The 23,679-nt window shown below is 46.0% G+C and overlaps 1 protein-coding gene across 2 annotated transcripts in view; it reads right to left on the bottom strand.

The window, feature by feature from the left end:
• Positions 1 to 6,385: 6,385 nt before the first annotated feature.
• Positions 6,386 to 23,679, bottom strand: part of NTM (neurotrimin) — a 577,270-nt gene continuing 559,976 nt past the window's right edge. The window contains exons 6-8 of one of the 2 annotated variants that reach the window (XM_075527879.1): positions 18,471 to 18,622; positions 11,040 to 11,072; positions 6,386 to 6,486 (exon numbers count right to left, since the gene is read on the bottom strand). In XM_075527879.1, coding sequence (XP_075383994.1) covers positions 6,386 to 6,486; positions 11,040 to 11,072; positions 18,471 to 18,622 — 286 coding nt within the window. The remainder of the gene's footprint in view (positions 6,487 to 11,039; positions 11,073 to 18,470; positions 18,623 to 23,679) is intronic. The other variant, XM_075527880.1, reaches the window with a different exon arrangement.

Here is a 23,679-nt window from a genome sequence, read left to right on the forward strand (position 1 = left end):
AATTCTTTGGAGAAAGAATTAGAGAGATAAAAACACTGTCATAGGCATATGTAGGCATAGATGGAGAATATGTTGTGAAACAATAGTATTCTATTTTGATATTTTCCCTTAATACAGGGTTCTGTTATTTTGTAGCCTTGTGTGGTTGACCTTCATTGTTTTGGTTATGTTTCTTTGGATAATCCCGACTTATGAAAACCCTTTCCATGCATTTGCATTATTGTGCAAAATTATAGGATCTATAGATGCTTGATCATGGAAGGAAATTTCTTCTGAGGAAAAAAAAAGACAAATCCCAGTAGAATGATTTGATGGCTCCCATCTGATCCCTCTATGAGCTTTTAATGAAGAAAGTAAAGCAAGTGGGAACAGTGTCCTGTGTGACAGGGCCACCTTGGATCTTCACAGAGGGATTTGCAAATCACACAGAGCCTCAGGAGAGCATGCAAAAGTAAGAAGGGAACCAATAGTATACAAACATGCCAAAAGGACCTGGCACAAATATTTCTGGACCCTTGGGAAAATGTTTATCAGGACAATGTTATAGCATTATTGAAACCTTACTTGGACACCCCCCCCTTTTCATTATTAATTCAGATTGTTTTAGAGGAAAACCTTGGGAATGTCAGATGCATCTGTTTCAACGGATAAAGTAACTTCAAATAATATCATACATACGGCACAAACATAAATACAAGCACATTCCTAGCATGAACTCTCACAATTTCGCCAGGACACAATACGTTTTCTTCTCTCAGACATTGGAACGTGTCCATTTCCCCTTTGTTTCAGTGGTGTCTTCTAGAGAGCAACACTAAATAGCAGCTTGGGGCTGTCATCATGTCCTGCTTCAGACAGATAACCACGCCTTGCAGACACAGCATCTGCCTAAGGGCTGCAGTGTCCACCCCTCACCATTCTCCCTAAGCAATCCCTGTAGATGTCCGTGATCTGGTGCTTGCATTAGGCATTTTCCCTCTCTGGTGTCTTCGGAAAACTAAGACAATTCATTAGCTGCAGAAGCTGCCCAGATTCTCACCTTCAATGCCATCTATCAAAAAATGCTGCTTTTTCAAATTAGTCTTGAAGTAATCTTATAAAATCTGAGATCACTTAATTTCAGAATGTTGCAATTAGAAATGATACTAGCAAATTTCTATCATATTCATCTTAAGGAAAGGGAACTCAAGTAGCTGATGATAGAATCTGGACTAGAATTGAGTTGTATCGATCGTTGTAAGTTCCATGGTATATTCAAATGACTGTATACAGATATTCTGATATTTCTATATCATATACTCACTGGAAACAAGGAAAGTGTTGTGGACACAGCCAATTTACGTCTCTACAAAGTTGAGTCAAGAGGAACTGTTTACAAAAAATGCTAAAAATCCTTAAAGTGTAGAAATAAACTCCTATTTTGATAATAAGCAAGAACCAAATTGTCCAAGTTATTTTGCAACTAACATTGAAGTAAAGATAATATTCAGTAAGCTAGTATAAAATAGTGGAATGGCTATTATATTTAACAAAGAATATTCTTCATAAAGAACACTAAAACACAATATATCAGATATACGTTATAATTTTTAGCTCGATATGAGGAACCCTGGAGTCTCCTCAGCTAACAACAGGGGTGTTCTAGGCACATTACAGGGATGCAATAGGAGAGGTATGGAGTCATGGGGTGCAGAGGAATCTGAATGATGGCCCAGAGATCATCATTCAAACAGTATGAGAATGTTCATTTGCATGTATTGCCTTGACTGGGGACAGAGTTAGAGATTCATGGAAATCGTGTTTGAATTTCCATCACGAAGAGGTAAGAATTGGTGCTTTGGAAAAACTTGATTGAGCTGTTATGTGATAACAGTGGACATATTGAAATAATGAAATCCTAATGAGCAAACTCAACCAAAGTTGTTTTGGGGCTTGGTTTAATTCTTTTAAAGTGACCAAAGGCAGTGTTTTGGCCTCTATTAGACACCACCACTTTTTAAAAGCTGCTTCTGCTGAATAGCACATGACTGATATGAGGACATACATGGGGTGAACAGTAGGTGAACGGTAGCTTAATGCCCTTTGGTTTCACCATGTGCAAAGACCACCTATTTTCCTCCACTTCTTTTGTATAGATTTTTATTCTTTGGTGAGAAGGCCTCAAGTTCTTACCATTGTTAGAATAAAAAAGTATTGTCTGAATCCACATTTTGAGTTTTTTAATCAAGCAAATGTACACATAGACTTGTGTTTATGGTTGGCTAGAGCAATTGCATTTAATCTGTACATGTGATTCAGGAAGTAGAAGATAAAGTCATGATCAGCACAATGAATGCGCTATACTCCAGTCAAATTTCAGTGTTAATTCATTTCCAAATGTATCTCCAGCTTGAAGAATAGTAATGGTCAGTCTTCTTCTTCATCACCATCTGCAGCAACAACTAACGTACAAGAAACATCAATTGTCAGTCCTGGGACAGTTACTCAGCATGCTTCCAATTTTGCATTTAAGCTCCTATGTAAAGGCATGGATGAGAAAAATAAATCAACTAGAGGGCCTTAATCATCATTGCAGATTTGCTGGTTTGGAAAAGAGTCGATATTCTGTTGAAGTAAGAGGAGTGAATGTCTATACACACGCTCGGTTTGAGCAAAGACTTGCATGTCCTGCACTGTCCATCTGCAACCGTCTTATTGGATTCTCGGGGGGAGCTAAAGCTGTCACCCCTAAATAATTGTCCCACCAAATGCCATGTTAATGCGGAGAGTAGTGGAGGAATCCCAAGGTGTGAAAGAGATTTATTTCTGACACAAATTTGACATCTACAGAAGCCTGTAGGAATGGTCTATCATCAGTAGCAGTGAGCATCAAGCTAACTCTAAGCAGTATTCGGGACAATTTTATTCATTCACTCTAATTAGCATGCACTTGCCAACCTCCTGTTTCCTGAGAGGAGGCAGGCCTAAATATGATCTCAATACGCTCCTATCAAACCATGTCTTCCTGGGTCAAAACCTACATCTGCCTAAAGGCCTGGCAGAGTGAAATGACCATTCCTGCAGTGGTCCCAGAAGTTCCTGTTCAAGATGGACAGTCAGCAAATTGAGATGTAGGTGGTATACTAGGCAGGAGGTCCAGTGAAGCTGTTCTTCAAATAGAACAAGGAAGCTTCGTAGCTGGTGAACCTGTAAAGCATGTTGAAACTTGTTTTACAAAAAAAAGTCTTAGATAAACAGAGCTCTAAAGGAACACGAGACAGAGTGAACCATCAGGTGGCCAATAGGGAAAACTGAGTTCTTCTAAGAAATGCCACTTCATAGCATTATCCTGTCACTCCTGGGAGGACAATGACAGTCCAGTCTGCTAGGATGCTGACTCATTGCCCTCCAGTCCACATCAACTCACAGTGACCCTTTAGGACAGGGTAGGACTGTGCCTGTGGGTTTCTGGGACTGTCACCCTGTATGGAATTAGAAAGCTCCATCTTTCTCCCACAGGCTGGTGGATTCAAACTGCTGACCTTATGGTTAGCAGTCCAGTGCATAACCACTACTCCACCAGGGCTCTAAAGTTTGCATGGTAGATATTAAAGAGAAAGTTTAGGTTTGGGTGACGGGTGTGTGCTACTTTTGTCTTCTTATCCCAGCAAAGTGGAGGATCCTATTACTTTTCTTCCTCAATGTCTAAGTATGTTACTCGCTGGCCTCTGGCCTCTGGGTGCGCGCCTCATAAGTGAGCATCCCCTGTGCCCCTCCCCTGTCAGGAAGGCACGATTCACCCATTCCATCGGTCAGGGCACGTGGGAAGATGCTGGGCACTTGAGAGCTAGTGAACCTTGAAGAAGATAGAAGACACTTATCTGTAGCAATTCAGAAATATAAGGGAAGAATTAACACCGGCATGGCCAGAATCGGTGAGGCTTTCCCGGGCTCTTCCAAACCATGCTGCCAGGAGAAAGTTGGGTTAGCTACTGGTGGTAGTGGTTGGGACAGAGGACAAAATCAAATAGCAAACGAACCCTAACTTCTCAGCTTTGCTCATCAGAGCGGGAAGTGAAACAGCTGCTTTCCTCTCCCAGAGGAAGACAACAGGGTTTCGGAAGGCCCTTTCTTCTGACCAGGTGTCTGCTTCTTGACTACTATTAATTCCCAGAATCAATCAGAACAATGTAGCATTATTTGACATTAAAACTTACCTTTTCTCTTGATTTGGGCCTAGAAGGGAGATTCAGAAGGGCAGGTATGAAGGGCAGAGAGAAATTCCAAAATACTGGTTGATGGAATGATTCGATATAAAGCCACAACTTTGGGGTTATTTTTAATTTCTTTTAAATAGCTATATCCATAAATACTTACTCTTAAAAATCATTTCCCTAACTGGCCTTGACAGTCCTTCCTCAGAGGAAGACAGGAAGTTGTGCGATGAAGACAGGGGGTGCCTGGGAAGGAGCCGGGCTCGGGCAGCCCCTGCTGTGCCAGGGAGTCGCTATCCAAACCACTGCTCAGGTGAATGAGGTCAGGCATCTGACCTTCTGGTCTGTTTTCACAGCACATGTCACCAAAGGGCCTTAGCCCCATCTCTGCTCCCAACAAAAGATGGCCTGAAAGTCAACAGACTGAGGAAGAAGCCCACCCCCCCACCCCCCCCACCCCGAACCAAGCTGGTCCATCATTTCTCAGCACACACCTCCCCACGGCTTGGGAATGAGGTACCACACCAAGGTGAAGAGGGACAAAGAACACTTTTTAATGTCAAGTCAGAGACAATCCCTCCCTCCCCGACGTCCCCAATTCCACTTTCCCTCATCACATCCAGGAGCCTGGTTCTCAGACTTCAGTGGAGGAAGAAACGGTTATCTAAAAATTGCATGTTCTTTTCTTTCATACACACGCACACAAAGGTGGAAAATTAAATAAAATAAACCAAGAGGATTAAATTCTCCAGTGGTCACAAAGGCATCAGAGATTCCCATACTGGGTGAAAGCAAGTGGTTACTGATTGTTTAGTTGTCCAGTCGCTTACTGCTTGTTAATGCCTCAAGGCATGATGGCAGAAGGACCACCTGTGGGGACCTTCGCTTTCCAAGAGCCACACCTGGAAAGAGATGCTGCGCCTTGTATTAGTTTTTCTTCTTCTTCTTTTTGTTTTTGCGGTTTTTTCCTTTCACTTTATATATAAATGTCTCTGACATGTAAATAACCCAAGAAAATAAAAAGGCAGGAGCTGATTACACAATTACCAGTAGACTCTATCATCTTTTAGAAGACCAACACACAGCTAACGCCATATACAGCATGCAGTAATGTCTGAGAAAGGGCCCTGCTGAGAAAGAAAATGGCTGGAATTCTAACAAAAAAATATATGCATATATATACTGTATAATATATGTCATCAAAAGAAGCATAGCCAACAAACTGAAGATACAGTGTGGATCACCCTTTCCATTCTAAACAGTGTGTAGATAGCATAGTATTGTCTGCATTAAGTGCCAGAGTAAGGAGAATTCTGGAACGCTGGTGGAAATGTCGGTTAAATCACACAGATATTTTTGGCGGAGATGCCCAATCCCCAGGGGGTTAATGCCCGGTGTTGTGTCCACCAGTTGTAAACCTAGTAAGAAGTACACTATCCACGTTTAAGGTTTAACACACATACTTCTCTTCACCCCTTTCTTTTGTGTCTTTCTTTTAGTTTTGTCTTAGAATTGCACTATGTTCTAGACTCATATCAGAAAATATAATTAATAAAATTAATAATGAATCAGAATCCCTTATTATCCATGATATCCATGTAGTAAAATGAGAGGGGGAATAAAAGTTTAACATTATCTTTTGTATCTGTTGTCTGTGGGATTGGTGTTGCTGTCAGGCTGTATTGTTTTGTTTCCTTTCCTTTGTGTTTTCAAATGGTGCCTTTCGTAACAGAAACAGTGGTGGCACATTCGAGCCTGCACAAAGGATCTCTTCGCCACTTTTGATTGGCTGAATTTGGGATGGCTGGCTCTGGAGTTTTCCATGGTGGGGGGGCTTGAGTGGGCAGAGTGATGGAGCCCTTGCCCGGCCTGGCCTCCAAGAGGTCACAGAAAGATGCTTGTGGATGGGTCCAAAGCTGGGCGTGCCTTCTTCCAAGGTGGGGAAAGAAAGAAAACTCATTGGTACCTAAATATCGGAAAAGCAATTTTCAATTTCTTGTTAAACTGTGTTTCCCAAAGTATTCTTTGGGCCCTCCCTCAAATTTGTGTCCCATTAGGCGTTGTTTCTCTGAATTTCAGTGGATTACATCGTATTTAGAACGGGATGCTCTTGCTGCTGTTGGTGTTGCCGATGTTGCTGTGTTGGTGGCTGGAGTGGTGGCAGCTTTTCCCAGTGGGGAGTGACACTCACATCAAAATTTGAGGAGTAAGTGCAAGATCAGAAGAGGTAACAGCCAGGTGCATCCGGCCCTTCTCGACGTGCCGTTGTTCACCTCACTGACTGCGCCAGGGCCTGTGGAGAGAACACAGCGGTCTTGAGTCACTTGGCAGAGAGCCCCTCCGTCCATCTCCTGATCTGATGAGACATCCCTCTCCCTAGGAGGATTTTAAAGTCTAGTCAGGAACTCCATTAGAAAGTAGATCACCTAGCTTTGATTACATGGGCATAGTCTAGAGACTGGTTAGTCATCTCCAGAAAATACTAGAACATAAGACTCAGATGAAAGTACCCTAGTGGTCAGTACTCTTGTTGTCATAATTTGCTAAGGCCACAGGTCAAATTTAAGAAGAAAGCATAGAAATAATTGTTCTATGTTTATAAGTTTCAATGAAGTGACCCCCTTGAATTGCTTGCACTATCGTTCCACCCATTTAAATCACCGAGCACTGTAGATATGGACCACAATCTGTGCCCCCTACCACACCCAGCCCAGCCTGTGGCTCAGGAGAGGATCTGTTGCATACGATGATGTGTCACTGCTGCTGCTGCTGCTGCTGCTGAATCAGTAGCAGAATGTCAACTGTCAATCACAGTCTCTCTGGCAGGGTGCAATGCTTCCACCAGGAGCACCTGACATGTTCCTCATGTAGTTTGGGTAACAGACCTAATTTTCATGCTGGAAAGGTAAAAATCATTACACATGGAATAGAGATGAAAGCAGGTAAATAATCAGGTGACCTCTTATTGTGCATGTATAAGAAATGGAAGGTTTATATGGAGAAAGGGATTAGAAATTGGCTGTGTCTATGTCTGTGGGTGGAAATGGGTCACACATTTCCCCAGGAAGCACACGCTGATCTGGTCTGAGCTACTTCTCATCATTTTCCCCCAAACTTCCTTTTTGTTCTGAAACATAAGCTTTTATAGCTATCCTGGTCCCAGTGGCTGTGAATCCCCAAAACAACAGTAGCTGTGATTCATGAACAGACTACACCAGGTGAACGTTCAGCGGACTCACGTATCTACTGCACCTGGGAGGAGGTGCCATGGTGACACTGTCAGGTACTCAGTGGACTGCTGATCACCAGGTCAGCAGGTTCCAATCCACCAGCCACCCTACAGGAGAAATGAAACTATCCGCTCCTGTAAAGATTTACAGCCTGGGAAGCCACATGGAAAGTCTCTGTACATTAGAACTGCCTAGCTGGCCGTGGGGAGTGAACCGGGGCATCTTCCTGGATCGGGTCTGACGTGGGTGTGCTGCTGCGTTCCATTTCATAGCAGTATTTAGTGTTTCCTTCTGCTGCGCATAGGACGACACTGAGTGAGAACGGACTCAATGGCTTATCACAACCACAACAATAATTTAAGGTGAAGCACACATTGCCTATGCTTCACACCAAACTAAACTCACTCCCATCAAGTTGACTCATAGTGACCCTTTAGGGCAGGCTCGAACTGCTCCTGGGAGTTGCTGAGACTGGAACTCTTCACAGCAGTAGACAGCCTCATCTTTTTGCCCTTGGAGCACCTGGTTATTTTGAACTGCTGGCTTACCATCTGTGATATCCTTCCTACCAAACTGTTTTCTACTACCTAAGGCGGTGTTGCTATGTCTATAAGAACTGGCTGCCCTTTGTGGAACCCTTGTTTAATCCAGTGGTTGTCATTTACCTTCCCCAAACCCCATAAACCACAAGTGATTCTGCTGTGCCCTGCGTTTGTGGTCCCCTGTGCTTCTGGCAGGACATATATACTTCTAACAAAACACATGGCCTCTTATTTCTTTGGTTGTTCATGTTTTCTCACCTGAACATTCAAACACACAGTTTCCAAATCCATTTGGTAATAATCTACTTCTCCTTTCAACCACAGTGTCCCCTCCACCAGTACCCCATGGCAAAGAAGACCCCTGTGGGGAGAGAGAAGGGGGCACAAGACCCTTTCCAGCATTGAGACGGTCTCTCCTCCTCAGATCCACTCCTCTCAGGGCTGGTCTGCAAGTGAGTGTTTCCAGGGAGGAGAATGCCGCGCAAGCCAGGTGAACAACCTGGCAGGGAACCTGCCTGGACACTGTGTAGACGAAGTCAGAACACCGTGTTATGGGCTCCATGACATAGTGGTCTCAATTCTGGGACACAATGGCCTGGAGCCTGTGCCCGGTGCTCCCTCAGGGCACCATGTTCGATCTCTCCACCAGGACCCTTTAGCTCCTTTGTGGCTCTGCCCCACCACCCTCTTCCTACTCAAGAACATGACAAAGAGCCTGCAGGGAGGGTCCTGACCTGGCCTCTTCATATAGAACAGAAATAAAAGCCACTCAGTGGCTGTCTGTTAGAGCTGCCTCTTTTTTTATACTCTGATCCTGGGGAAATTCCCAGGGCCTCTCTAGGCTCCCCTAAGCAGGGCTGCTTCTCACACACAAGTTCCTATCCAGCCTGCCTTCCTGGCTTCTCCTCAAGGCACCCCTCTCTTCCGCTCACTCCTTGCACCTGGGAAAGGGTGGTGCCTCGAGGAAGAAGCTGTGAGGAAGAGCAAGACAGCGGCACATTCTCGGATACACGGTCACTCCCAGTAACTCCCAATTCGATTTCCATGAATGGTTTGAGCCCATTGATCCTTGAACCTCACGTCCATTTGTGATGATAACTCCAGAGCGATTTTCTGAGAATCCATGTAATTTGAATCCTCCAACTTGTATAAAAATCCTATCAACTTCCTGGTGAAGCATTCACTATGTTTCACAATCTGTTTGCTGTCTGCGCCTTTGCACTTCCCTCTGGCCACATGCAGCGGTGCACTGCTCTCATACAACACACCCACACATGCACAGACCCATAACATATGGCATGCACATTCCCATACCAACACGCGCACTCATGGCAACGCACGCATATACACAGGCACACAGCTACATAACCAAGCCCATGTGCACTTCTGCTTGCATGACATACATCTATGCATACATATATGCATGGGCACACACTCACATATGAACTCTCCAGCCATGTGCTCTCTCTGCTCCCTCTCCTTGAATCCCTTTTCATTCACGTCACTCCATTCCTTGGGCCAGCCAGTGCTCAGCATCCAAACACCTTCTCCAGGCAGCCCGGCTTGACTCTCTGGGCTCAGCTCTCATAGCATCACACATATCTACCCAGTACCATCGGTCCCACCTGCCTTTCCACTTCTCTCTGTTTATCTTAAGTAAGCATTTCCTCCTTGCTGCTGTGATTTGTTCACCGTCAAGCCTGCATCTAATTGGGTCTACGGTAAAGAGTCAATACATGCTTACTGAAGGAAGGAACATTGTCACCTCTGCTACATGGTCATATTTCCATTTTCCTATATTTTTCTTTTGCTTGTAGTGATACTGGGAGAAAAAAATAAAACAAACTGAACCAAAAATTTAAAAACTCGGACACTACCTTGCCTTTTGCTTTACTCTTTTTTTTCTTTCCACACACCTTCCCCATCTTCATTCTTTTTCCAATAAAATTCCCTGAACATCTTCTTTGGTGGGGGAAAACAGACATAAACCATTTGACATGGGGGAAAAGTCACCTGCACTACGGTTTCAACCACTGTGCTTGCAGTTGGGCAGGAAACACACGTCTCAACACCCACATGTGCCAGGTGAGGATTAGCAGCACGCTTTTTAATATGTGGCCACTTCAGTGAGCTTAAATGACTTTCCCAAGGTCCCTTGGCCTTCTGACTAAGAGCCCACATTTCATGTTTTTGGAGACTGGAAAGTACAGAGAGGATGGCATGGGCTTCATACACCTGGCCACTGTTTGTTGGAGGGAAGCAGACGTGTATGTAGCCTGCCCGACATGGCCGTCGAGCACATGGAGAAAGCTGCAGGTAAGTGCCAGTCATTCTGTGTGCAAGGGCTGAAAGAGCCCGGGCTTGCCAGAGTGACAGCTCCACCACCTGCCTGGGCACAGACCGTAAGGATGAATCCCCCATGCATCTCTCAGTCATGCCTCTTCCTAATACCTGCATCACCTCTCTCAATAGGGAGCTGTGGGGGCCAGCGAGACTAATCAACAAGAAACTCAGGGTTCCCAGAGAACTCTGGTGAGTATCAATTACCCAGCAGAAACATCTGGCCGAAATGAAAGGCTCAAATAAGACATGCTTGATTTGTGGCAAAGTGACTCAACCAAGAACACCCCCTTCCTTTCATTCCCTCCCTCCCACCACTTCCCTTCCAGCTCCAATCTAGAGCGAGCGAAAGACAAACCGGAGTGAGCAGAGGACAGCATGCAAGGCCAAGGTCTCAGAACATGTTTGCATTATTGCATCTCAGGGCAAGAGAGAAGCAGATCTGTGCTGAGGAAACCAAGCATGAAGCTAGTCTGGGCACCAATTGGTGCTCATTAGTGCAGGCAGCAAAGCTCAGTTAGACTTCTGTAGGGGGAAGCTACCCAGGCAAGAAGGTATGTCGATGGAGTTAGGGAAACTGAAATTGATGCAGAGATGGGCCAAGGTCAGAGAGTTGCCACTGGGCTGTTTCTTGGGGTTAGCGTAGAGAAGAAAAGGCTTTGAAGGAAGAAGAAAAGACTGTGTATACCCGTTCCCAACCCAGGTAGCAAGACCTGAGCAGAAATAATACCGACCTTTCCGAGGGGGCAGGGCTGTAGATTTCACTTCTACAAGAAATGAAAAACAAGCCACTGTTAAGGTAGACGGCGACGGAGGCACACACTTTGTTCTTGGCTAGGGAAGAAGGAAGAGTGGATGCTCCAAGCCAGGCCCTTCCCCATCCCTCCGGTGCTTTGTCCTGTTCTTCCCTGAACACACAGGGCTGTCAGAGCACACCCCCTCTGTTTGGCTGAGCAGTCTGTGACCCAAGGAAGATGTTGGGGGCTTCACAAAGGGATATAATGAGGGTTCAGAGACAGTTGGCCTGAACAGAGCCAACCCCTCCACTTTGTTGAGAAAGTGTGTCATAGGCATACCTTTGGGGTCTGAGGACCTGCAGCCATTACTTGTTTGTAGAAACTGTCTTCCCAGACTAGTCACTGAAAGCATAGCAGTTTTAAGTAATAAATAGTATGACAGAGCAATAGAACTGAGGAGGAGCTCATGTTGTTTCAAATATACATGTGTGTAGGACGTTTGAATAACTCCATATAGCATCTAGCTGTTTGTTTTGAAAATGTGGCCAAGGAGCCTGGGTCTTAGATTTCTGACCTCTATTGGGACTCGGATCACTCCAAGCTGGCTTTGTGGGCCCCTGTCTCTTGAAAGCCACCGAGACAGCAAGACCCACAACTCTGCTGCCAGAGTCGCACTTGCTCTGGGTAAATGCTGGGACACCAGCTCTTTGCACTGACTAGGTAAGAAAAGGTTTCCATTTCCTTCCCCGACTTCAAGCGACCAGAATCAATGCAGCTCTGCTGCTGAGAGGACACATCCTGTCTGGCCTCGGTGTGATGCGCTATAGCCTTCTCCTGCTTCCTTGAACAGGAGCTGCTCCTCTTATTCAACCTGGACACAGGAGAGAAAATGGCAGCGAAGCCGTCTGCATTTAGCTAATGCATTGGGAGTGTGCTCTCTGTGTTAAGAGCCCTTTGCAAAAGCATCTGCCAAGGATCATAGGCATGTAGTCAACTCTCCAATGAATTTTTAAAAGCTCTAAGGTACTTGGTTGAAGGGGAGACTGGCGGCTTTGAGAACTCTGGAGAAAGGGGTGGTCCAAGAGGAAACCTTTTCTGATTCGGAGACGATCTAACACAGCCGGGAGCAAAGAGAGCTCGTGGTGACCCCACCACATGGTCTCTATGCCGGGTGTTGTGCAAGGGCAGTCTAGCAGGGCTGCCCGAAGCCTTGTCTAAAGCTAACACTCAGCTTGCTGCCTCATTCAGGCGCCGTAGCTTGCAGTATGTCTCCTTAAGGACTGCGTTCGCTTGGCCTTCTGGGAGGATGGCATTTCATGGGTTTGCATATTCTGCTACATGCTGTAGACGTGCTCACTGGGATGACCAGGTCCGATTAACCCTCAGCACAGTGTACTGGGTGTGTTGGGCTGCTAAGGTCCAAGTCCACAGTTCAAACATAACCTGCTTCACTGTGGGAGACGGCTGCTATGGTCCAATATACTCTGAGGAGCAGCTCTACTGTGTCCCATTGGGTCATTGTGAGTTGGAATTGACTTGAAGGCAATGGCAGAATGCTCTCTGGGGAAGGACATAGCACTTCTTCCCGCTGCCTTTCTTTCCTCCTGATATGCAGAGTTGACTCTAGTCTCTCTCTCTTTACTAGACTGGTTTGCTGGTCACAGTCAAGTTCACAGACAATAATCAACAAAGCTTCCCCAGACCACTGATAGCATCAACCTCAATTTATTGTTTCAGAGATAAAAGAGACAGAGCTACTGGGTGGGAATGAACAGCCCTATTGAGCTGGAAGTGCAGGCCTCCACACATGGACCACTGCAGGCATGTCACTAGGGACGGTGGTACACACAGGAGCCTTACTTATTGCAGAAGTCCCGCGCTGTCACAGATGAATGCTAGAAGGTGACATTCGACCGGCTGCATTGATAAGAATGGAGCAGAGGAAGACTTCATGGGTGGAAGACATGCTGAAGGGGACAAGTTTGTCTTCTCAGGATTTTCCTAGTCCATGCAGAAGATGGGAAACTAAATACCTCTGAACTTTTCTTATTCCTCCTTGATATGATGGGGACCAGATGGCCATCAAATGGGGGTATCCCCTGGTGAAACAGTAGTGTTTGGGTGGCCGTGAATTGCTAGGCGCTGGGATACTAACCATAGTTTGGAGGTTTCAACACATTTACAGAGCCCTTGGAAGAAAGGTCTGGTGATCTACTTCTGGGGACAAACAAAACCCTCCACTGAAAGCCCTTTGGAGCACAGTTTGACACACCATGCATCACCCTAGGCTGAATGTGACACAATGCCAATTGTATTATTGGTTCTGTTGGATGTATCTCATTGGAACACTAGCAAAGGAGGAGGGAATATACACACACGCACACACACACACACACACAGCTCAGCACAGCTGAATGAAGTAAATGCCTCTGGGTCCAGGGCCTAATTTCCCTAAAATATCCCAGGTCATACAAAGGGGTCCAGTAGCTAAAGTGAAGACCACACCAACGCAAGCCTCTGAAGGTCCCTGTATCTGCAACCTCCCACTTCCCAGCATGACTCACTAAGGCTTCAAGGGCCAGGTACAGACATCCAGAAGCCCAGGGACAGAGACCGTAGCACCCACGGGCCTCCCTTCCCAGCAGAGTGGGTGAGGCGGCAGGGAGAAGGACGAGCATGACAAGTGGGTCTTTCCGCAGCGGAGGTGCAGCTGCTGCTGGAGTCTCCTGCCATCGTTCTCCTCTCTGAAGTCAAGCACCGTGATTCCCCCCGGGTTCTTTTGCTTTCGCTGTTCCCTGCTTGGGTGTAAGCTCCCTACATCACCTGAGCACCCTTTCAGTCAAACCCTAGCTCCTTGGAAAGTGCTGCCCGAGCTTGAAAAGCCCCTATTTCCTCCGTGAGTGAAGCCCTAAGTGCCACATGAGCGGAGGACTTAAGGAAAGCACATTTTGTCACATTGTGTGTCCCCGCTTCCATCTCTCACACTCTCTTCTGATTTTCATGTGTCACTTCCTAATACTATCTAAGTTATATCTGTGCATATGCCTCGCATGGGGGTTCCATATGTACAATATGAATCAGACGTTGCATCAGAATGCTTCCATTGACTTCACCGGTTTGTCTTCTTCTTTCCACTGCTGCGTCACATTTTCCTCCTCAGGGCTCATCACCCTGGGACTGCATGCATCACTAAGGTGAATAATGCAGCCCTGACTCTTTTCATAAGAGTATTTGCTCCTCATTTGTGAAATTCCCCACACAATTCATTCCATTCCATTTCCTCGCCCCCCTCCACATCTGGCACCACCCTCTGATGGGTGAGTGCACAGCCTAAACAGGAAGGAGGAGTGGGCTGGGCTCTGGGTGCGGTGGGATGAGGAAGTCAGGGGGTAGGGCGAATGTGGATAAAGCCGTTGCCCCTCACTCTCGTGGGCACTGTCTGAATGATAGCCATCGCTTCTCCTCAGCGGGTATTTTCGGCTACCAGGATGTCTGGCTCACTGGGGCTGAATAATTAGCCCTGATGAAGGGCCTCATCTTCATGAATCGCTTCTGTTAGGCTAGTGGCTCTTAAGAACGTGTGGAAGAACTGTTCAAACAAAGGCGGGAGCTGCGGGAGTCAGCTGTGGGAAAGGGTTTAAAGCCCAAGGGAATGACAAGATGCTTGGACAGGGCAACTGAGACACAAGCAAAGGAACCTCGGTGAAATGATACTGAGGGAGGCCCTAGCTCTCAGCTTAATCTGGATATTGGACTCAAATGATTTAAAATTCACCCATTTCCAAACCTTTTAAACAAATGAGCATTCTCAGGGATCATTGAACAATCTCCAAAGTACATAAAGTAGATAAGATCAGTTCCATTTTGCAGAGGAGAAAAAGTGACTTGCTTGGATACAGAGCTACTACTGAGAGAGTCCTTAATGAGGACCAGGTGACATTCCATTCTCGGTCACTGCTTAAGGATGGTCAGGCAGGCTAAATGCTCTCTCCTTCACTCCATGGAACAGAGCTAGGTGGGAACCAGTTGATGCAGCCTATGGAACATTGGAATTGTCACGGATGCGAGTTCAATTCTCTCACTGAGTGGCCATCCATAGGACCCTTGTAATATGCTGAAAAGCAACACATTCTGTGTGTGGGCACGGTGGACTACAGGTTCCGGCTCACTCCTTCAAACATTCACCTTCATGCTGATTTCTGAGCTCTGAGCTTTGGGGGATGGATACTTTCTTTCCTTTCTTCTCCAAGTCCCCATGGCAAACGTGGACGGGAGAAGCAGAGAGAAGTGGCCTTCACTAGTTTGCAGCATCTTCTTGGATGACCATCCACCGCCAGCACCCAACTGAAGACTTCAGACTAGCGCCTAAGTGGATGTGCAGCAGGGGAAACGGGAGGGGACTGAGAGGCCAGGATCAAGGCGGGGGGAGAAAACATAAAGACGGGCATGCTGGCCTTGGGACAAAGCAGAGCTTGTGAGGTCCCTCAGTGCCAAATCAGGTGAGGGACATACAGGAGCGAACAATGAAAACAAACATGCACGCTACACGGAACCTACCGTACATCTTTGTCATATACTCCCTTTGACACACACTTCAGGAGGAATGGATACATAAAGATAACAAAAACTGAAGGTGAGATGATAGGGAGTGGGGTGGGGGGAGGAGCTTGAGGAACATGGAAATGCTCCCTGCGTCTGTTCCTGGATGCACAGACAGTGGTCCAGGGTGGACAGATATACTCTTAGTGTGTGCTGAACTGCATAGAGATTTGGGAACAGATCATCGACATGGTTTTGTCCCCACTGAAATGTCCCTCTCTTGCCTCCAGCCTGTATTTCACTTGGTGAAAGCGTGTTCAGGAAGGTCTAGGACCCAATGGCATGACCAGAGGGCAAGGTTTCCAGAACCACTGTGACCTGGAATGAAAGGAGTGGGCCTCTACACGTCCCCTGCAAACTGCCACCCGAGCAGCCAGGTTCTGGGAACTCCAGCTAGTTCACAAAGGGAAGCAGCCTCCTCCCCACCTCCATCCGGCATGTGCCGCCTAGCACAATGGTGCCTCCACATTGGAAAAGGTTGCAGAATGTGGACAAGTAAGCTGATGGCAAAATGACTATAATCTAGCTAGGTTCTACAGGAAAATGGTCTCCATCAACTTCGTGCCTTCCTACCAAATCAATGTTCTCTATTATTCTGCCCAAATTGGCCTGATGGCTCTGTGCTGAGGTGTTTTCTGATAAATGAACATGATGTTGAAAACTCTCTAACAAAATGAATATTTTTCAAAAAGATTTCATCCATGGTGAGTCTCCACAATGATTAGAAAAGTTTCTACAGCATGTGGATTAGTCTAGTTAGAGAAGATGGGGGACCGGAAACCCCCATCCTGCACACGAATCCTGTTGTCCTGGTCCCAGGGGACTGGGAGGACAGCGCAGCATTTCAGGGAGAAGTCCCCCAGACAGGGCCTCTCACCTGAGGTGAAGAAGTAGTAACCGAGGCCAATGAATTTGGAAAATGTTGTAAATTTTCTCTCTCGAGATTTCACAGGGTGAAGGTTCCAAAAATTTCTGTATCAAATTTCCACGGATGCTTTAACCATTTTTTCCCTCTTTGTTCAATCCAATCTTAACTATATCTAATGAACATCTTCTGCCACAGGACCCCTAGTTATGGGAAGGTGGGGGTGTCCCTTCTGCTACCCTTGCGTGAGCACCAGCAGGCTGGTGGAGGGATTGGGAGCAGAGGTTCTCATTACCACACGAGGGGTTGGAGGAAAAGGGCAGATTTATGACACATGCCTCACTGCTTTCTCATCACAAATGCCAGCTATTTTACTCTTAAAAAAAAAAAAAAGTTTTCTGCTTCTTCCAATTCTCATCCTGAGCTGGATTAAGGGGAAAAGGCCAGGGAATGAGACAACAGTGATAAAGTCCCCTGCAAAGGCCCTTTATGCACCCAATCTGGAGACAAGGGGTCAAAGGAGGAAGGAGACAGTCTACGGAAACAGAGCTGCTGTGGAGGGAGGACAGGAGCTGGGTCAGGTGGGAGGGCAACAGGGAGAGTACCCACTTATGCAGGACTGCTGCTAATCCAAGGCTATACGTGCAGACAGCTGCCAACAAACCAAAAAGGCCAGGCAGATGTGAGGACAATTATGATGAGCCCTGTGTGAGAGACGCCAGGCAGATCAGCCATTCCTCGTGCACGCCTGCCCATTCTGTGTACCGGTTCTGGGATCAGGGGTTGCCTTTTCTGTCTGGCCTCTAGCTAATGTTGGGCATCTCTAGCTGTAGATGTGCTTGGAAGTGAGCACCGAGCGATGAGAGTAGTCCAGGCTGATTAGCCAGTGTAAGTCAAAGGCACTGTCCCATCTGCGATGAGTTTGTGCCAAGGGATGTGGGCACTGGGAAATTACGGCTTCACTGAAGCATTTTCAATAATTCCTCATCCTCCCAAGAGAGAGTGCTTGTTTCACTTGGGGACTTGGGGAAACTGATTTGAAAATTCCTGAGATGGACTGTACTTGCTCAACAAGAAATCAGAAGGGGGTCCTGTGTCCAAGGCTGCAAAGAAACACTCGACTCCTGGAAGAATGCACAGCTCTGAAAGCCGAGTTCTGTGTAGCTCCTCCAGTTACAGGAGTGCAGGCATCCAGGTCTCTTGGGGTGGTTCTCCCTGCTTGCTTCAGCTACCAATAGAGCAGCAAGATAAGGACTGAGGCGCATACACTTGCCTTGCCCACATTAGTCCCTTGGTAAATGTTTGTTTAATGAATCAATGCATGAATAAATATATAAATCTGCCAAGAATGCAGCTCTGATACATATGTGTTTCAAATTAGCCAGACCACATCTTTGATATAAAGAGAGTTCAGGAAATCCCACTGATGGGATGCTCTCCCATTGATGCTAATATTATTGAGGATCCAAAGGCCCACAATTCACTTTTATAAATACAATTCCATTTTTCTTATGTCTCAATGCCTGGAAAAGAGAACATTTCACAAGGATGAAGCAAATAAACAGTTAAAACAGAAACAGTTCCTCTCTAGTCTCTTTACCATCATACCCAATTATAACTTCTCTAGTTATAATCCTGAGCAGATATCATTGAAGAAGGAAAAATATATATGCATATATATATAATATATACATATACACATGCATATATATATAACTTAATCCCAACATCTGAACATTATTATTCCTATTCCAAGATTGCTTCACAAAACAAAATAGATGCAGGGGCATTCACCACTCCCAGTGCCGACTCTCACATCAGCACCGTCCCTGCCTCTCTTCTTTCTCAGGTCTCGTGCACTCACCCTGACCTAATTAAACTTCAGTCTCTAAGCCTTGCCATACTCCACCCGAACTCCCCCACAAGCACCCCCTTGCAGGGCCCGGCTCGGGCTTCGGTCTCACCAAACAGTGTGATGCTGGCATTCGTGTAGCCCAACTTGTTGGCCGCCACACAGGTGTAGTTTCCGTAGTCGTGCTCGGAGACGTTGTAGAAGATGAGCTTTGAGAGGAACGGTCTATTTTCCACTTTGACCCCCTTCTTTCCTTCAACCAGTCTGAGGCAAAGCAGAGGAAGATAAAAAAGGAGAAACGACTTGGTTAGATTCCCTTTGAAAGAACAGTAGGAACTCTGGAAGGAAGCGATCTTCACATTGCCTGCATTTGGGCATAAGTAGGACCACTCTTTTTTCTACCCCATGATGCATTAAGTTCACAGGTGACACATACCGTTGTGTTTGTCTTACCTGTCTGCCTACAGAGGTGTCCAATTGGGGTGCGTTTCCTCCCCGTACAAACATTTACGTTCTCTGAAGGCAGCTGCGGCAACTTTCCCTGAGTTTGTCCACCTGTCAGTTGTCGCACAAACAACCTAGTACTCCAGCTGTGATCACCAAAGCAACACGGTCCACAAAGTGGCTGCTCACATGGGTGGCTCAGTGGATGTTGATGATGATAAGGAAGATGATGATGGGGATGATGACAGGGATGACAATTATGGCAAGTTTTAAAACCTCAAACTTCAAAGAGAAGAAAAACCTAAGGGAGTTGAAGAATATGTTCTTCTTTTTAAAAAAATCATTTTATTGGGGGCTGGTACAACTCTTATCATAATCCATACATCCATCTATTGTGTCAAGCACTTTTGCACATTTGTTGCCATCATCATTCTGAAAACATTTGCTTTCTACTTGAGCCCTTGGTATCACCTCCCCATTTCCTTCCTCCCTACCTGCTGCATCCTCCTCCATGGACCCTTGATACTTTATAAATTATTATTATTATGTCACATCTTACGCCATCCGATGTCTCCCTTGACCATTTTTCTGTTGTTCATGCCCCAGGGAGGAGGTTATACGTAGATCCTTGTAATCTGTTCCCCTTTCTCCCTCACCTTCCCTCCACCCTCCCAATATCGCACTCTCACCACTGATCCTAAGGGGTTCATCTGTCCTGGATTCCCTGCGTTTCCAGTTTCTATCTGTACCAGTGTACATCCTCCTGTCCAGCTGGATTTGTAAGGTAGAATTGGGATCATGATAGTGGGGGGGGGGCGCGGCAGGGGAGGAAGCATCAAGAACTAGAGGAAAATTGTATGTTTCATCACTGCTACCCTGCACCCTGACTGGCTTGTCTCCTCCCTATGGCCCTTCTGCTAGGGGCTGTCCAATTTCCCACAGATGGGCCCTGGGTCCCCACTCCGCACTCCTCATTCACAATGCTGATTTTTTTTGTCTTTGATGCCTGATATCTGATCCCTTCAGTGCCTTGTGATCTCACAGGCTAGTGTGTTTCTTCCATGTGGGTTTGATTGTTTCTCGGTTAGATCGCCACTTGTTTATCTTCCAGCCTATAGGACCCCAGATTCTATATCTTTTGATAGCCAGGCACCATCTGCTTTCTTCACCACATTTGCTTGTGCACCCATTGTCTTCAGCAATTGTGCCAGGAAGGTGAGCATCTCAGACTGTCAAATTGTTAGGAGAAAGTGTTCTTGTGTTGAGGGAGTACTTGAGTGGGGCCCCATTGTCCATCCGTTTCCTTCATACTAACTAAACCTATAAATATATCTAAATAGATCTATTCTTTAAGCAACTGAATAACAATATTTCCCCTAAGATCTTGAGGTATGCTATTAATAATACCTTATGCCAGGCCATGAGTGGGTGAAAATAATCAGGGATCATTTTCCCATCAGGCAACCTGAAGGGCTTAGGAGAAATGATCTTCTTGGTCACAGAAGAACAGTCTGGGAGGATTATGGATACCTAATAATGAATTCCTCAGGGTCAGGATGATGTGTCTGGGAAATCCACATAGCAGCCCGATATATTACAATGGCCTGCCATTGGCGATACACTTCCCACTAAAGAAATACTGCAGATCATTGGTGCAGTGAAAAAAGTATATATACTGATTAGAATTGTGGATTCCAAATAGGGGAAGGGGAAATCTACTTCTAGGGCTCATACAAAAAGAAGCACACCCTGGATTTTTAGAGGCAGGCAGCAGCAATTCCTGATAGGGTATGTCTACATGGAAAGTATAAGACAAATGCTTTGCTTATTGAAAGCTCTCAAGTGTCCTATCTCAGATCCCAGTCTTTAAAGCCAACCTTTTCCTTTCCCTGAAACAATTTATCTTCCTGATCCAAAGCTGATTCTATGTGACAGGAATGATGAATTCTGTCGGAGGGCCACACTTCTACATGAATGATATCATGGTGGTCACACACCTGATTTTCCTGCATCGGACCTGACTGGAGCAGGAATTGTGGATGGTAAAGGAAGCCATACTGGGTACGACTGGTACATGATCAGGCCACATGAATTGGACAAATGGCTGGTACGGGGGTAATCATTAAAAAGAATGTTAAAGAAAGAAATAGAAAAGGGGAGGAAAAGGATGAGAACATTCTTTATAAACTATAAAATATATTTTGCTAAAATATAGTTTTATTGGAATTCAACATAGGGAAACCCTGTCTGTCCATGGGCCCACAGTAGGTGTGATAGGTAGGTTTATTGTGAAAACAGGCCTAAAGAACACATGTGGGATTAATTGAAGGGCGGATAGATGAATGGCTCTGCGAGCCTCGCCTCTGTCTCTCGCTCTTTGATCATCGGGCCAGTGTACAGCTGCCTTGTTCTGTGCCTCAATTTGCAAGCTACACTACCTCTGGGACACCTAACCCATGGACTCTGTCACTGTAATTTGAGGTTCCTTCAAGACATGCTTTGCCATATTATTGGAATTTTCATCTCTTGAGCTGAGGACTGTCAGACCCTGTCATCTGGTTGACTGTTGGTGACCTGCCTTGCTGTTTGCTGCCTGTGCCCGGATAGCCTGAATTGCTCTACGGATGACTACCCGGTGGTTCTCAAGACTTGAACAACTGCCAGTGTCTCACAACTTGAACAACTGCCAGTGTCTCACGGGAGTGAGTTGCACTGAGCCATTTGTACTGCTTTATAGATGATTAACTATTTATTTCTTATGTATTAGCATTCTAATTTTCTTTCTCTAGAAAACCCTGTCTAACATAGTAGGTCTCAGGCCTGAAGACCACTTGTTTTGTCAAGATCTAATGGTTTCATCCCTGTGGTGGGGCTGCAGGATGGCGAAAATGATTCTCCTTCCCCAGATAACTTGTGGAAACCTTGATCAGGAGAGAGAGACAGGCCCTGGATTGAATGGGGTTTGCACAGGACCTCTATGTCTCCAGGGATGTCAGAAGGTTGGTTGGAGGGAACTTGATTTACTTTGCAATTATGTGAGATCCTCTCTCTCTCATGAGCTAGGGGCAGGGAACTGGCCCATGTCCACTGACATCGTTACAAAACTGAGCACTGTCCAAACACATTAAGACATCTGGCTGTGTTGCCAGATGCCACTTTTCTATACCCAGCTTGTCATGTATATAGATCCGGTAGGGGGTAGTGTCTGGAGAAAGAACTATATCTTGCCCACTAGGAAACTCTGTGAGCTAGTCAAGCATACTGATCCCATTTGCCATCTTGAATCCCTTCATGGGTTGGGAGGAAGTCTTCGTATCAGAACCCAGCTGTGAATTAGATGTAGGCTCTGTGGTGGGGAGGACACTTCCCCGAAGCAATTCCTTTGACAGCTCTTTAGCTAAAAGCAGCCTAAGGTGGCCAGCAGCATTTTGCAGCACTCTGTAGCCTCTCGAATGGCTTTCTGTCCTTTCTCAGTGTGTTCGCACATTCCCCCAGCTCCACACTCCTACCAGTTGTACCCCCTCAATGACCCTGGACACTCTTCACTGGCCAATTGTCTGGTGGCTGAGTGATTCTTAGAAATACAGACTTCCATTTTCCTCTACTCTTGATGGAGAAACAGATGTGGTGGCACACAATTGAGTAAATTCACCAGAGTATAGCTGAAAGACTCCTACCTTACATTTTTAGAAAGCTGCCCAGTTCCGACCCAACAGGATATGTTGATTTATCTCAGAAGCCTGGTCATCTCATCTCACATGAGCCTGATTGAGCTGGCTTTTCTCAGGGAAGACACAGTTTGTCCTGTAGCACCTGTCTGGCAGAGATGGACTTGCCACACAGATGGCACAGGCATGCCTGGCTGTGATAATGGTCTTGGAGGCAAATAAGTGTTTGCTAAGCTGGGAACCAGGAGAAATGGCAACTCCATTCATGGGGAGAAGATGAGGAATTGATAAGGCACATCAAATGAAAAGCTAACCAAGAGCAACTGGAAGGGGAGACCAGAAGCCGCCTCAGTGAGAAGCAGAAATAGGAGGGAGTGCTTGTATCGGCAGGCTCTTCCAACTTTTGGCTACCACACTGTCTCACCTCCTTTACCTGGGACCGGTGCAGGCCGCTATGCTGTCCCTCCTACAGCCCGTTTCCAGACAGTAGATGCTGACTCCTGCAGGCCTCAGGGACGTCAGAGTAGGGCTATCGTCCCATAGGCTTTCAATGGCTATTGTTTGGAAGTGAACGACCAGGCCCTTCTTGCCAGGCGCAACAACACATCATACCAATGCTGACCCAAACCTCCAATCTTGGTTACAATTAGCAACCAAGGGCTTTGTATTTCCTGCCACCCAGAGACTGTCCTGCAGCCACAGACTTGGACCAAAAAAAAAAAAGAGAGAGAGAGACAGAGAGATCCGCTTTCCTTGTCACTGCCACCAGCCATCTCTGCCTGTGGCATGCTCTACTTCCCTAATTATATTTTAAGATTTAACATCTCCCTTTTTCTTTTTTGCTTGAATATTTCTCTCATAAGGAATCAATGTCATAAAACGAAGACTCTTAGCCTAGACACTTGAGTGTCTAGGAAGTGATCATGTAGATGTCCCTAAACATAGTTTTGTCCCTTCACACCTTAATTTTCCTCTAAGTAAAATGTTGTTATGAGCCACCAGGCAGACTGCCCCTCACGGTGGCCTTTATGGCCTGCTGGAAACTGCCTCATAGGGTTTCTTAGCTTGTAATCTTCTACGGGGTCGCAGATGAGTCCCACTGCCAGTGTGTGGGTTGGCAGGGACGTGCTTAACCACTGCACCAGGGGCGACAAAGCACACGACAACACCTGCTGAGGTTGCCCTTCTCAGTAAGGCAATCATGTTCAT

Source organism: Tenrec ecaudatus, chromosome 12 (assembly GCF_050624435.1).
Source record: "Tenrec ecaudatus isolate mTenEca1 chromosome 12, mTenEca1.hap1, whole genome shotgun sequence".
NCBI classification, from domain to species: domain Eukaryota; kingdom Metazoa; phylum Chordata; class Mammalia; order Afrosoricida; family Tenrecidae; genus Tenrec; species Tenrec ecaudatus.